The sequence below is a fragment of the Saccoglossus kowalevskii genome, chromosome 1, assembly GCF_978046115.1.
Source record: "Saccoglossus kowalevskii chromosome 1, keSacKowa6.1, whole genome shotgun sequence".
Taxonomy (NCBI): Eukaryota; Metazoa; Hemichordata; class Enteropneusta; family Harrimaniidae; genus Saccoglossus; species Saccoglossus kowalevskii.
In genome coordinates this window covers 34,470,354-34,485,782 of record NC_140641.1, presented here as the reverse complement: position 1 = coordinate 34,485,782, position 15,429 = coordinate 34,470,354, and the positions used below count along the sequence as shown (strand labels likewise).

Here is a 15,429-nt window from a genome sequence, read left to right as displayed (position 1 = left end):
AGCTGTACTTATATAACACTGCGTGATTCAACATACTTTTAAACGATATACATTTTTCGGTCGGCATTTCTTTTTTTTGTCAATTTTTTTTTTTTTTTTTGAGATAGAGAGTTTTTAGAAGTTGTTTTCAGAACAAACGTTTGTGATGGTTAAACGTTGTGTTGTGGGCGGTTGCAGTAATACGTATAGTCATAGTGTAAGTATTCACACTTTTCCAAACGATCCGAAGGTGCGACGTCAGTAAACGAAAGCCGTGAAAACAACGAGAAAAGGTTGGGGTGGACCTTCTCCTTACAGCGTCATATGTAGTGTCCACTTCACCTCAGATTCTTTTTTCGAAAAACTGTCTTCGGCCGTGAAAAAAACAACTAGGTTTTAAAGAGAAGCGCCGACAACTTAAACCTGGCGCAATACCAACAATTTTGAAAGAAATAGATTCCGAACCAGCCCATGATCACCGAGGCGGATTTCAGAAGAGAGAGAGACGTCGGGTAAGTGTTTCAAATCATTTGACTTGTTTTGCCATCCTGATTATCGCTTTATAGAGACAATTAAGTTTGCGTTATGTAAAGGTATCAATAATTTTTTATAGTAACACGAAAACGACGCGTCGGACAAACAGGAAATTACGCAGTCCTTACACACTGCTAATTGTTTTCATTTTCGCAGGCTAAAAGTTTCTGAATTGTTCGGTGGTTGGTGTTGAATGTCGAATTCACACCTCTGTTACTTTCCTTCTAGCTTGATCTGCGAAATAATTTTATGGGGGCACTGGACATCTCGACCCCAAAAAATCCCGACCCGTTTTTCATACCTACAGCCAAAACAAAGTCAGCTTGGACTTTCAGTTATGAGACATGACAAAACAAACGCTGCCAGTGATAGATTTCGCCACAGTCCCTCTATGGGGACTGTGATTTCGCGAATAAAAAACAAAATTAACGCAATCAAAGGCGCCGACCACACGCGTTGGAGATACTAGTAGATAGTACACGATGTTTCGAATTAAAAGATGTCGATCAACGTTGAACTAGATAGAGGTTCGCGTCGCCACATTGAGACAGGGTCGCGTCGATGCGGTGGGTCGAGATGTTCAATTTGGGTCGAAATGTCTTGGGTCGAGATGTCTAGAAATCATTTATGGAATAAGAATCCGGGCTTTGGCTGTCAATGCGTTATCACCAAGTAAATAAGTATGACAATCACGCTAACTCGAGTCCACTCTGAATTTGTCTGTATGTGTGTTGCTCTCAATTATTTTTGTTATCCAATTAAACGCCACCAGTCACGCACTTGTCCTCGTCGTGACCCGACGCGTTCACCCATTTCAACTGAATCTATTTCCACGCGGCGGTCATTTATTTAGTAACTGTGATTTGTCGTTTTTTTTAGTTATTTCCCTATTTTATTGATCACTATAGTTTAACGTCTAGAATGTCAAAATATGTTTTCTTTTTATTTTAATTTTGATGCTTCTACTGGAAATGTACTTCAATAGAGCATGTATGATATGATTCTTTATGGTTTTCTATCTACTATTGTTGAATCAAAATGCTCTCATTATAATTTACAGATTACGTAGAAGAGCTCTTCAATACACTAGACTTGTATGTTGGAGGAGATTGTGTATTACATACACTTGATGATGCACCCCTGCCACTCAACAGCCAGTATGCCCACCCTGACAAAGTCTCGGCAGTTCATTGCCACACTACAAGATTCACATAACAGTGTAAATACATTTCCAGATGCTGCAACAATTATGCTAATAAAAAACAGGCTACGTTACACAGTTCACAAATTTTATTTAGACTTGTGATGAACAAAGAAATATGACAATGTAAACATTGGATTGTCTGTACATGTATGTGAGGAAAATAATGTGAATAAAATATAATTTGTACATGGATTACTATTACTATAGTATATAGTTTTAATTGAGTGACACTGTGTGACAATGAAAAAAGGAAACACATCTTCAGATTTTGGAATCTATGAAAAACCAAGATTTGGTAATTTAAGTCCTAAATAATTCTCTGACATAAATATTGATAACTCTGTTACTGCTCACTCTGGTAGTACTGTAGTCTTTTTCAATGAACTTCAAGTATCCCCTCGTTAACCTGTGGAGGTTTAGAAAATAAATAAGGTCACAATCTTTATTTGGCATTTGTTTATACGTAATTCATTCGTTTTATGATGCATCTTTTTTTACTATAATAAAGGCAACTATTATTATGTTATATATGTGTTTGAATTATGGATGAAAAAAATATTGAACACATTTACAATTAGTACATAAGTATAAGCAATTGCCACCCAATCCTCTCAAACGATTATTCAAAAATTAATTTTTTTTTCTTCATTTTCTTTTCATAATAATATGTCAATTTTATTTCACCAAACATTTTTCAAATTTACGTTTAAAATTTTGAAACTTGCGGATGTAATGCACACCCGCGCTTCGTGTGAAGGGAAGCCAGGTCAAAACATTGGGCAATTTACGTGTGTAGAGCAGCCCACAGAGACGTCGGCCGATCCCAACAACCATATCAGAAATTGTTGATGGTGGAAAAAAACAAGAGTTTCATTTGTGCAAAAAAAAAATCAAACGTGATAAAGTAAAACGCCGATGACATTCGGGCCACACGAGACACTCACGCCTTCGACCATGAACGAAAATCCAATATATGGATGCCAATGCACGTTTGAACGAAGCAGGCAATATTTCTGAGGAAATTCGCGATCTAAGTTTATCGAGCATAATAAAGAGTTCACACATACCTCTTTGAAATTATCGATAAGATATTTTATAAAGAGTAGTAAGCTCAACTAGAACAAAAAAAACTAGAACTTCTTACCGACTCGAAAGTTGTCCAGTGCCGAGGTTCAGCGATAGTTTACAAACGTGCGCCGGGGACGGTGACATCACTGCGACCAGCCACACCAGAACGGACATATCTCGCATCTAACTCAACCCCATGCAACAAATTTGATATCCAAGTGTTCATTATGGCCCGTTCTTCCTCGACGAAAAAGTACATAAGTGACAATTTAGTCAAAGACGAGAAAACTGCACAAGAAATTTGCCTTATTTACACGTATCGGCAATGCGAGCTGCCCAGCAACTTCCCTTTCTGACGTCACAAGGGGAATTTCTGTATGGCAATGAATAGCTAATGAGGAGCCTCGTTTTAAAATACAAAAAATAAAGTTGCTGTAGACTGAGTTTAAAACACATTTTTTCACTTAAAAAAAATAATTTATGCTTAGAAACATAAAAATTAATAATATTTATGTATCAATTGATAATTTTAGACGTGAAAATAGCAGCCATTTCACAGGCACTTTAAGCCCCATTGTATATACCTCTAAATTTTTGTCAGGATTTTAAAAAAAGATTTGAAGAGTTTGGTGTGTCTTGTCATGTATCTGATATTGTGGAATGCATTTGATTAAGCAATTGATTGCTCAACTAGAAGCAACCTTGTTATGGTCCAGGTGTCATTGCAAGTCATTAATCTTCTGTCATCCTATAACCATTCCACTCAAACTATGTTCTATTGACACTGCAAATGCTGTGGGTAAAGAGGTTAATTTATTCACTGAACTCCGTAGGGGGCCATACTAATTACAATTGGGTTTGGTGAAAGGCTCTTCGAGTTAAACAACTGTTCATCATAGTTATGATTTGGGCATGGTCATTTTGAACATCTCTATTGAGTGAACACAGCACAAACTTGGTTACGTGAATGAATATATACACAATCTTTGATGTTAAAGGCAATTTATTCAAACGTGTACCAGTTCATCTAATATACAATTTCACCATGGTTGTTCTGACATTAAACTGTTTGAAAATGTTTATACAAGGATTTTCTTACTTTGTCATCATTGTTATCAACAATTCCAGCTGTGAGAAGTTTGACAGTATCAACAAGTTCGCTGAAATATACTTCTCTAAGCACAGATGATTCTGGTACAATATTCTTAGATTTTTCCAGCTCTATATGGTTGAGAGCAGCCTTTGAAATCAATATTCCATGAAAGTTTGAGCTTTCCATACACTGTTCATTTTTTTTCATTTGTTCCCTTAGTGTGGTTCTCCTTTTATTTTTTTTGGTTTTGAAAGCGGACTTCACTGGATAAGATTTCTTTGTAGCTTTCTTCTTTTTTAATGTTGAATATACATGATCACTTGTTGAACTTTGTGTATTTATCTTCAAATGTAGGTCACCATCAGTAGTGCTTTCACTATTTTTTAATTTTGTTTTCTTGTTCTTATTGGTAGACAATGTTTTATCTTTTTTTATTATACTTGACCGTTCAGGGTGTAGTGGTTCAATTTTTCTTTTTCTTATCCCATGCTTCATCGGAAAATCAGGACATTCTTTGCTCGCAGCAGGTGTAGGAAGACTATGGACGAGATCCTCAAATGAAGTTAATACTTCTATCAACTCATTTGGGATATAGGATAAATTTTTAATTTCAAGACCAAGTTGTTCAAGCCTGGTAATAACTCCAGTTTTTCTGTCTGCAGTATGATTATCTTCACCTTCATCATCAAGCTCACTTATATTGTGCATACTCTCACTTGCACATACATCACCGCTGTCTGTTCTACCTTCAAGGAAAATCTCTTTGGCAAGTGTAATACAGGCACATGTCTGATAGTGTGAATATGTACAGCAAGTGCACATATTTGTTGATAATGAAGCAGTAAATACTTCACTTGTAACCATACTGCTAACACTGATTTCCATAGTCTCGTGGCATATAATAGAGTAGTGTTTATTTCTGCATAAAGTGTCGCACAGACTATCAATTTGAATTTCAGTTGATGGGAACTTACTCTGGTCTTGAGAAGACAGCTTTGCGACAAGCATAATGTGTTTGCAAATGCTACCTCTAGATCCAACAAAGCAAGTACAATAGCATTCAGCTGGTAACACTTGATAATATACACCATCAGAAAATTCTGATGGGATATTGTAGATAAAAACATTATCTTTGATTTCCATGGTAACTTTCTCAATCCATCCTTTTGTAACCAAGCGATCTGCAAGTTGTCCTGTGTCTTCTCTAGTGGCAGCTGTCCCATATCTGCCAACTTCTTGCAGACCAGATATAACATCAAAATAGGCCTGAGCCCTGTGCATGAGCACCTTTAGAAGATCGTCAAGTCTTCTATTCCGGATACCATTCAGAAATTGATATTTGATGCGTAGAAAAAATCTGGGTAAAAACAATATCACAAAAAATTGAAAATTCTTGATTCGTCACTCTAGCAGCCAATTGGCTGATATACCACTGCTGTATGATGAAATATACCAGCTTAACATATTTGATATAGTCTAAATAATATTTACCAAAAATGGAGAATTTGAGATTTGGACACGAAATGAACAAATCTGAGAGAGAACCACCCAAGGTGGTTGTTTGTCAAATTTGAAAACTCACAGTTTTGACTAAAAATTGCAAGAATATTCACCAACAAGCGACCTCATGGTTGAAATAGCTTCGCTGTGCTATGTTTCACAAACCAATTTTAACGGACTCTGATTCGAGTTGACTGTGATGCCGACTTGACTGTGTGCTGACGCTGGTTCGAGTCACACACTTGGTGCGCATTTACAATAATTTACATAGCGTATGTTGCCGTCAGTAATAATGAAATTATTATTATTTTTAGCACAACTGACACGTACCTTTCTACTATATTATTTGTATCAGAATTCAAATGATTGAATCTTCTACCATGATCAGACCACATGAACGATATTGTCTCCCAGTTATTGATAAAATATTGTACCACTTTCGAGTATTCAGAGAATCTACTCTTGAACACCTCAGCTTTTTCTAGAAAAGCTTCTTCCTGCAAAATAAACACATGGTCATACAGATGAGTGTGCAGCTGACATGTCAGCGTCAAAGGTGCTACAGCCCAATACACTTGTAAGTCAAGCCACGAGTCACACTCAAATGATTGGCCTGCAAAAATCAAAAAGTGACATACACACATACATACACCTTAACCACAAAGGCTCACATTTTGCTTCTCACACGGGACAAAAACAACAAACCAAGTTTCAATGAAATCGTTCCAGGCATGTCCTAAACATAGGGACACTAATATAGCATTGCCTTAGTTGATTTATATTACAAGTTGGCAAGTAAAATTATCAATAATAATAAATTTCAAAACAAGAATATGGCAATGCAATAAACAATGTACTCTACAAAGATGCTATAATTAAACATTGAGTGAAGAAAAGAATAAACAGCATTTGGGGATAATTTTTTTATGAAATGGATAAACAACTTACTGTGTGACTAAATTTCATTTCTGTCATGGCATTTAATATATCATTTCTTGTTTGACCTTTTTCAAGACCACTCACACCAGATTCTCTACGCATTAGCCATCTATTTACCGCCTGAATACAATAATGATATTATACATGAATATGTGTTGACAATGTAATATTGTCAGTAGTTTATCTTTATATTCAGCAGAAGTTTTATGTAGATATGGATATCAATACAAACCACCAATACCATCAATCAACTGTCAATTTTCACTGAGTACATATTGTAAGAGACAAAATCTCTGTCAGTCATATACCACGATATGTGTGAACCCACATGTCTTGAAACACTCATAAAACTCCAAAAGCTCCTTAGTTTGCGGTCATTTTCTGAATAGTGGAATACGTCAGACTGACACAGAAACATACAAAAAGCAGAAAGCAGCATAAAGGTATCTGACATACAAACAGGTTTATCCAATTGTGAAATGACATGTACCCAATTTAGTATAACATATGTGCCTCAGCCTAAGCCCCTTTTGCCATTTTCAATATGCAATGCATTATGGAATAAACAATTGCCACAAGTTATCAAATAAACATGGCATACTGAAATGAACAAAATAAGCTAAAAATTGAATATCTCGACAAATACAGAGTGTACAGTGATATTTATATTACATGTAATTACGAAAAAGGGGCATTAGGCCAAGCTACAATAGTGACGATCAAAATAGTCTTGCTGAAAATGAGTGCACCTTCATCGAGTTAAATGGCATTGATCTACTTTGAATTGTTGTGCCTATTCATCTCAAATAAGTAGGCTTCCAAAAATGCTGTCACTGTATACTAGTAACCATGTACATTGTATATAAGCAATCAATGAAATGACAACTCATGAATTTTGACTGAGAGGTCCTTTGGGATTACTGATAGAACATACATGTATCTACAAAAAAGTGAATTACCTGCATTACATGAAAATAACAAAGAAGGATGGATGATTTTGGAAATACACAGGCAATTGAATTAATCTCGCAAAAATCTTTATCCACCATAAAACATCTACAGAAAGATATACATTAAACATAACATGAATAACATGGAAAATTATGTCATTAAAAATCAGATTTATGGTGCAAGAAATCAAAGCCTTTTGACTAAACTCCATTACAATAATGTCTATGAACATGTTAAGCCATTAATATTAATTTTTGTTAACATCATGTGTAAGTAATATGCAAATGAGTCATGGTCTTCAATTGAGATTTAAATGAAACAAGCTCATATGGTTACAGTTCCAATGAAATGTTCACAAATGTGGTGTGCTTTTGTGTGAGAAAAAAAAAAACGTATTGTATTTTCTATCATTAGTTGTTATCAGACAACATTGGGTGAAGTGTTACATCCTGGAGTATCTATCAAACTACCTAGTTAACATGCTACTAAAACACTTATCACAAATCAAAGCGGTAGGTCCTTAAGAGAAACACACAAACTTTATATTCCGAACATTTCACAGGAAATATCGTATATCGATATAACTACCCTATGTGTTTAGATGAATCTTTTCAGTAATTTAATGCTTCTAAATTGTGAAAAAACAAGTCAAAATATACATGTTCTTGACTATTTTACCTGATACTTTGAATAGGATCCATTTGTGATAAAGTTTTGAAACTTTATTAATATGATGCCGTCGTATGCAGAAAAGCAAAACTACATTGAGTTGCAAAATCATATCCTAAGATATTAGGGATAAAAGTATTGCAGTTTAAAAGAAAAAGATAATTATATACATACCTTGGTAAAACAGAGGTGCTTTGGCGAAGTGCAGTGAGAGCTTTGATCAAGGCACTCTGTTTTTCGTTACTCATTATTATATAGGCCCCAGGTTTTCCTCTTCCTGTATCATCACGTACAACCAAAGAATAGAGAGGAAAATTATACTGATTCACACTGTTTGTTGCATCCAAGAAAACCATTTTCTTTCCGTATTTTGTATACTGTAGAATACTTTATTTTCGCTTGGAATTTATTTTCGCTATTTTCGCTGAATGGATGATTCCGTGAAAATAAAATCCAGCGAATATACTTTTTTTCCTATATTTCACATTAAATTCATCAAAAATCAGTGAAAATAAGTTCCATACAAAACGCCCAAAAAGCCTTTTCAGCGAAAATTAATTCCAGCGAAAATAAAGTATTCCACAGTAATCTTGTTTCATATTCTGAGACTGAAGTACTACAATAAAATCACTGATCTCAGAATATTGCTGGTAGTATACCACATTGCATGCCATCTCACCTATAAATTAATAAAAGACTAGTAAGCATTTGCGAGCAAAAGCAAGTTCCAGAGCCACATTGAGATTGACCTAGAGCCTATTGATTCAACTGCTCAGTCACATTAAGATCTAGTAAATAATAGGAGAAAAAATAAATGGATTCACTTCAGTATGCTTTCCACTGTGCTGCTACAAGATTCTCGCATAACATGTTAGACCTCTTAGTAATATTTGTAGTTGTCAAAACATTTGTACATGCAAACAGCTTTATTCTTCATAATTAATAATTTAAAGTTCCTATAATACTGACCTATTTTAATAGTTTACAGTGATACAACCCGGACATATAAGTCACAGAATATCGCTTTTTAAAGGAAATAACTAACGATTATCAATTAAGTATCAGACTTTGTAGTTCAATGTCCATGTTTTTTGCAGATATAATCAGCACAAATATAATATACATTTTATTTTGAAAACAAACGGTAACCAAAATAAAAACATAGAATAACTTCATCCACAGTATGGGTATCAGGAAAGCCCTGCCCATTGTGGTTCAAATCTGTCAAGTTCTTCATGAGACATACTTTAATTTAAGCTATAGCTAATTAGCCCATTTACATAAATAACAGATTTCGTTTAAAATTAATCAGGTCGGTTGGGTTACCCGTCCCCACATCATCTTAATTTGGGATGAATTAAGATATGCTGAACAGTTCTTAGGATATTGATGCTAAAGACAGACAAAAACACAAATGCACATATACCACTTACTAGTTAATAACTTATTGACGCTGGTAGTGTCATTTTCATCAAGACGTTTCCTTCGCATAAAAGATAGTCGAATATTTCTTATGTCTTGTGGTGTAACGAAATAGGTTCTGTCATTCAAATCACTATGACCTTTCTTCTGTGCACAAGTATGTGCCAATAGAAGAATTACATCTGGCTTAACACCTATTTCTACCCACTCTTCTATCTGCTTTATGAGTTCTTTATTTATTTTGGAGAAGTGTTTGTCGGAGACTTCAGTTGGTTCATGTCCATTGTGGGTATCTTTGACACGCTCTATTATAGCTACATATTGTCCTTTAATTTCTATTTTGAATGACACATATGCACTACAACCAACAACTTGTTTACTTCGTTCTCGCTTTCTACCACTACGAACACAGGAGAAATGACTGTAAGAGCTTGAGGAAGTGTCAGACCAAGTCCTGAACTGGCCAGTAAGAACATTCATTTTGAGGTATTCAAGTCTTCTTTTAATGAATTCATCAGCATCTTGCTTCTTTTTAATCACATGTACTTTCAGCAAAGTGTCTTTCACTGTCCTCTCATTCTTCAAAATTGAATTACAAATGACAGCTTCCATAATATAAAACGATTACAAAGAAATTTTGTTTAAATCTGTGAAAAAATTTATAAAATGACATAAATTATAATGAATATATTTGGCAAACCAGCGAATAAACAGATGGTATTCATATTACCAAATTGTTCAAAGATTACTTCAAATTAATGTCAAGATATTATCCATAGGAGAACACTGCATGATAAAGTTGTCCCAGGAACAACATTGCATTATTTAGTATAATAAAAGATTGATGTTGTCCCAGGAACAACATGTATTAAACATTTGTCCCAGGAACAACAATGCATCAGTTAGTATAGTATGAAGACTGAAGTTGTCCAAGAAACAATGTGTATTGTAAAGTTGTCCCAGGAACAACAATGCATTAGTTAGTATAGTATGAAGACTGAAGTTGTCCCAGGAACAACGTGTATTAAAAAAGTTGTCCCAGGAACAACAATGTGATGCATTGTTATGCATCAGTTAGTACAGTACAAAGATTGATGTTGTCCCAGGAACAACATGTATTAAAAAATTGTCCCAGGAACAACAATGCATTAGTTAGTATAGTACTAAGACTGATGTTGTCCCAGGAACAACATGTGTTATAAAGCTGTCCAAGGAACAACATGTATTATAAAATTGTCCCAGGAACTGTTGTTCCTGGTTCTTACTGTTGTGTACTGTACATTAGTTAGTACAGTACAAAGACTGATGTTGTCCCAGGAACAACATGTAATAAAAAGTTGTCCCAGGAACAACAATGCATTAGTTAGTATAGTACTAAGACTGATGTTGTCCCAGGAACAACAATGCATTAGTTAGTATAGTACTAAGACTGATGTTGTCCCAGGAACAACATGTGTTATAAAGTTGTCCCAGGAACAACATGTATTAAAAAATTGTCCCAGGAACAACAATGCATTAGTTAGTATGGTACTAAGACTGATGTTGTCCCAGGAACAACATGTGTTATAAAGCTGTCCCAGGAACAAAATTGCATTAGTTAGTATTATCACATCTCACACTTGTAACACATACTGTGTTTGGTTACATCGTGGTCATGTGACATTGAAGCAAACTGGATATTACATGGTATATTGCCAGTTATGTGTATATTACATGGATGCTGTCACAATGAAATCAACAGCGCGTACCTGGCGCGTGTTTTTTCCCACGCTTATTGCAACAAATTATTCCAAGCGAGGCGCGCGTAAATTCATAGTTTCTGTTGACAATTATGCAAATAACCGAATAAACGACAAGGTAGATACTACGTCAAATCAAATTAATCATGTAATGCATGCGTGACTCGAACCGGCGCTCGCATACGGCACATAATCGCCTAGATTCACATCACTACACGTCTTCGCTTTGGTCACAGAGCATGATGATATTCTTTTCTGTCCTGGTTTATGGCCACGTATAGTAGTGGCAAGTTGTCATTTTCACTTGCTCTCACAATGATATCAACAGCACGTACATGGCGCGCGTATTTTCCCACGCTTATTGCAACAAATTATTCCAAGAGAGGCGCGCGTAAATTCATAGTCTCTGTTGACAATTATGCAAATAACCGAATAAACAACAAGGTAGATACTACTGTACGTCAAATCAATTTAATCACGTAATGCATGGTGACTCGAACCGGCGCTCGCATACGGCACATAATCGCCTAGATTCACATCACTACACGTCTTCGCCTTGGCCACCGGGCATTCCCCCCAAAAATTAAGCTTAATAAGAAAAATTTATTACGTGCAGAGAGCAGGAAACATCTACGCGATCCGAGTCACCGAGTCACACAGCGTAGCCAAATATGAATGGTGTGCATGTACTATGACAATGTCCCAGGAACAAAAATGAATTAAAGTTGTCCCAGGAACAACAATGCATTAGTTAGTTTAATATAAAGTATGATGTTGACCCATGATTATTGATATAAATCAAGATGTTTAATCCCTGAGACAACAAAATTTTCAGAATATGTCAATGAATGGAATAACGTTAACCAACGAACATGTGGTCGTTATGACTGACAGCTGATTTTTACGTTTTCATTTATATTTGGATCCGTCTTTCACTTGTTTATGTTGTCAGTCGCCGGTCAGTATCGTCGAACAAGAAAAAAGTCGGGCGGCAACCGAGAGGGGTTTCATAAGGATGTAGTATATTCATATTCGCCACCTAATTCCCTTCGGCCGGGGGAACGTGAAAATCCTATGGATCGTAGCGATGGGGGTGGTAATTAACGAGTAATGCTACACGTAAACATGGTGCCACAACTATTTAACATATAATTACTAACCTTCGTTAAATAACAAGATGGCGAAGAAACAGGCAGGCAGGCAGGCAAGCGGAGTGAATAATGGTGACTGCGTTGTGGCGGCGTCTGCTGGTGAGAGGAGCGCAGAAAACAATGACGTATCAAGGGAAATGCTTAATAAATGTAAGGCATACGCTGATTGGTGGTTGTCGAAGTTGATCCAGGAACAACATCGCGAAGTTGACCCTGGGACAATCCTCAATCTGTAAAATCTACCGCAGCCGCTCGCCGTCTGCTGTAGTCACGTGATTACACTCGTCACTAAAAGAGCCAAGTCACGTGATAGAGGTCGGCTTCAAAATGGCGGCGTTCAATCGGAGGTTTCACTTCGGCACAGTTTTAACGTGAAATAGTCTCATTTACACGGGCAAATTTGCTTAAAGCTTGCTGTAATCAGTAACAGATATATTTGTGAGAACATATTTGTCTATTTTTTCCTGCAAGTCGAGGTAATTTTATTACAATCACAATTTAATGATACATAACTGGCATATTTAAAAATCTGTGCATTTCTTTAGGGAAGGGAACTGCAGCTCTCTGGTCGCCCCGCAACGTATACCACGACCAAGAGAGCTGCATAAACTGCAGCAACATGTACTCGTATTAGAGACATTAGAGAGTTTAAGATTTGCGTACGTAACGGGAACGTAACGTGTTGTTCTAATTTCGTTTGCGTTACGTTCTCGGGTGTCAGAAAACGATTAAGTACAAGCCACAGGCGCTCGGAACGTTTCCTGGATAATATAAAATGACCTAAAGTGGGATCGGCATAGTTAGTCAGTCGCCGGTAAATTTCCCTACTACTCATATAATACCACAAGGTAGGAAAGCGTTGACACCATGACATCGAAACTTCCCGAAAATAACAATAATAATAATAATAACTTTATTACACTACTAAAAAACCTTCAGAGGGTTTTTGTATGGTAAGGAACATAAATACATACAATACATAAGAGATAAAAAATAAAATGTTAGTAAAATAAAATAAAAAAATAAATTAATTACTTTCTGTGGTTTTAAAAATTGTGCTCTTTAAGTATTTTGCTAAAGCTATATTATTCTCCATAATCTTTTTAAATATGGAATTCACATCCATTGTGTAAATATTTATTGAACACTCATCAAACAGTTTTTTTCTTTGTTCTATATAGCCAGTACAAAATAGCAGGAAATGTTTTTCATCTCCTAATGCTTTAGTGTTACATTTATTACAGTGTCTATTTTCTAATTCTATTTTGGGCTTTGTTCTTCTACCTAATTCTATTTCTAAGTTGTGGTCACTCAGACGGAATTTTGAAAGCATTTTCCTGAGGCTGAAATTTGAAATGTTTTGCAAATAATTTTCCATATTATAGCTTACTTTGAATAGTTTGTATGTTCTCAGTTTTGTTCCCCTATTTTCATTGGTTTCACTGAAATTTAGTTTTTCTCTCCATCTTTGAATATAAAACTCAGATAGTCTGAGTTTTACTTTTTTTAGTATTTGATTCCAATTTTCCATATTGTGATCATTTTTTATTTTAATTAGATCATGTCCCAGTGTAGCATTAATAGTCCTTACCCAGTTTGAATTAATTTTTATCATTTCATCCAGGGCTAATTTTAAAATGTGATTATCTGGCAGACTATATAGTCTATGGCAGTATTTAATTTGAGCCAAATTAATTTTTAATTTTACTGGTAACCTACCAAGTTCTGCTTTCAAACCACTAATTGGCGTCATTTTACTCACTCCTAGGATAAACCTGTAAAAATGACTGCAAACTTGCTCTAAACTGTTACTGTCAGTTGTGATTTCATTGGCCCAGATTTCTGCACCATACATGAGTATAGGTGAAATTAATTGGTCGAAAATTTTCAAACTAAGTGCTGGTGAAATTATTTTGTGGTTTAAGACTGTTTGTCTGATGCTGAAAAGAGCCTTCATTGATTTATTTTTTAACATAGATAAGTTTGTTTTAAATTTCCCATTTGGAGTAAATATTGCCCCTAAATAGCAAAACTCGCTAACAGCTGTTATGTCTTGGTTGTTGATTTTAAAATTCATGTTTTTAATCAGTCTGTTGCTGCAATTAAATACCATGACTTTAGTTTTCTTTACGTTTACTTCTAAATTCCAATTTATACAATAGTCATTTAATTTGTTCAGACAGCTTTGTAGGCCGTCTTCCGTTTCTGAAATAAGTGCAAGGTCATCTGCATATTGGATGCAATTTATAGGTTTCTCGCCCATTAGAACTGGTTTATCAATTTGATCCCCAAATAATTCTGGCAGATCGTTCAGAAAAATGTTAAATAAAGTTGGTGATAAATTGCAGCCTTGCTTAACTCCACAGGTAGACTGAAATCCATCAGTTATACCCTCTGACAATTTAATTTTATATTTAATATCCTTATACATAGATTTTATTATTTCATAAAAGTTCCCTGTGATACCACTGTTTTGTAACTTCAGAAAGAGTGCATCCCTCCAGATGCTGTCGAAAGCCTTTCTAAAGTCAACAAAACATGTGTATAACCGTCTTCCAGAACTGCTGCTTTTATTTTTATTATAAATTGTTTTTTCAACTGCTGTTTTTAACAGGAAAATTGCGTCTGTCGTTCTCCTGTCTTTCCTAAAGCCAAACTGCATGTCGGTAAATAAATTATTTTCTTCCAAGTATGTGGTCAATCTTTGATTCATTATGCCAGTAAATAGTTTTGAGAGACAACTTGTTAATGCAATAGCTCTATAATTACCAAGATTTAATTTGTCGCCTGATTTGTGTAGTGGAACAAGAATCGTAGATTTCCAGGTTGCAGGAAATTTTCCACTATCTAGAATACAGTTGAAAAGTTTCTGTAAACATCTTATCATTAACTTATTTTTGGTTTTCAACATTTCATTGGCAATGCTGTCATCAGCAGCTGATTTATTGTTTTTTAGTTTGCTAACAGCGCTAAGAATTCCTTTGTATGTGATATTTGAGTTTAGATATTGGTTGGGAATTTGTCGCATTTCTTTTTCTATAAGATTATTTTGTAACTCATGATTTTTAATGTTTGTTTTATTATAGAGTTTTGAAAAATGATCAATCCAATTTTTTCCGGATATTGTTGTGTCTTGATTTTTGGTCTTTTGATTACGTAGGCTTTTCAGCACAGACCAGT

General features: G+C 35.3%; 2 protein-coding genes and 1 long non-coding RNA gene across 3 annotated transcripts; all 3 read right to left on the bottom strand.

Annotated features, from left to right (window-relative positions):
- Positions 1-1,785: 1,785 nt before the first annotated feature.
- Positions 1,786-3,351, bottom strand: LOC146750853 (uncharacterized). Its single transcript, XR_014929874.1, has 2 exons — positions 2,862-3,351; positions 1,786-2,123 (listed from the first exon to the last, which is right to left on the bottom strand). It is a non-coding gene; the product is annotated as an uncharacterized LOC146750853 (long non-coding RNA).
- A 419-nt stretch (positions 3,352-3,770) lies between these two features.
- LOC146750852 (uncharacterized) lies at positions 3,771-8,471 on the bottom strand. Its single transcript, XM_085500927.1, has 5 exons — positions 8,112-8,471; positions 7,277-7,373; positions 6,327-6,437; positions 5,709-5,875; positions 3,771-5,235 (listed from the first exon to the last, which is right to left on the bottom strand). The coding sequence occupies exons 1-5, from the start codon at positions 8,291-8,293 to the stop codon at positions 3,846-3,848; spliced, it is 1,947 nt and encodes a 648-aa protein (XP_085357053.1). The 5' UTR covers positions 8,294-8,471; the 3' UTR covers positions 3,771-3,845.
- Positions 8,472-9,912, bottom strand: LOC146750851 (uncharacterized). The gene is made up of 2 exons (XM_085500928.1): positions 9,371-9,912; positions 8,472-8,616 (listed from the first exon to the last, which is right to left on the bottom strand). The coding sequence occupies exons 1-2, from the start codon at positions 9,837-9,839 to the stop codon at positions 8,492-8,494; spliced, it is 594 nt and encodes a 197-aa protein (XP_085357054.1). The 5' UTR covers positions 9,840-9,912; the 3' UTR covers positions 8,472-8,491.
- Positions 9,913-15,429: the final 5,517 nt, after the last annotated feature.

What these genes read in the sequence shown, in the direction of transcription:
- LOC146750852 (XM_085500927.1), bottom strand. Translation starts at nt 8,293, where the DNA reads ATGGTTTTCTTGGATGCAACAAACAGTGTGAATCAGTATAATTTTCCT. An exon ending in AGCACCTCTGTTTTACCAAG is followed by an intron (nt 7,374 to 8,111) that starts GTATGTATATAA and finishes ATCTTTCTGTAG; the next exon opens with ATGTTTTATGGTGGATAAAG. An exon ending in ACAAATAATATAGTAGAAAG is followed by an intron (nt 5,236 to 5,708) that starts GTACGTGTCAGT and finishes GTTTTTACCCAG; the next exon opens with ATTTTTTCTACGCATCAAAT.
- LOC146750851 (XM_085500928.1), bottom strand. Translation starts at nt 9,839, where the DNA reads ATGAATGTTCTTACTGGCCAGTTCAGGACTTGGTCTGACACTTCCTCA. An exon ending in CGTCAATAAGTTATTAACTA is followed by an intron (nt 8,617 to 9,370) that starts GTAAGTGGTATA and finishes ATTAATTTATAG; the next exon opens with GTGAGATGGCATGCAATGTG.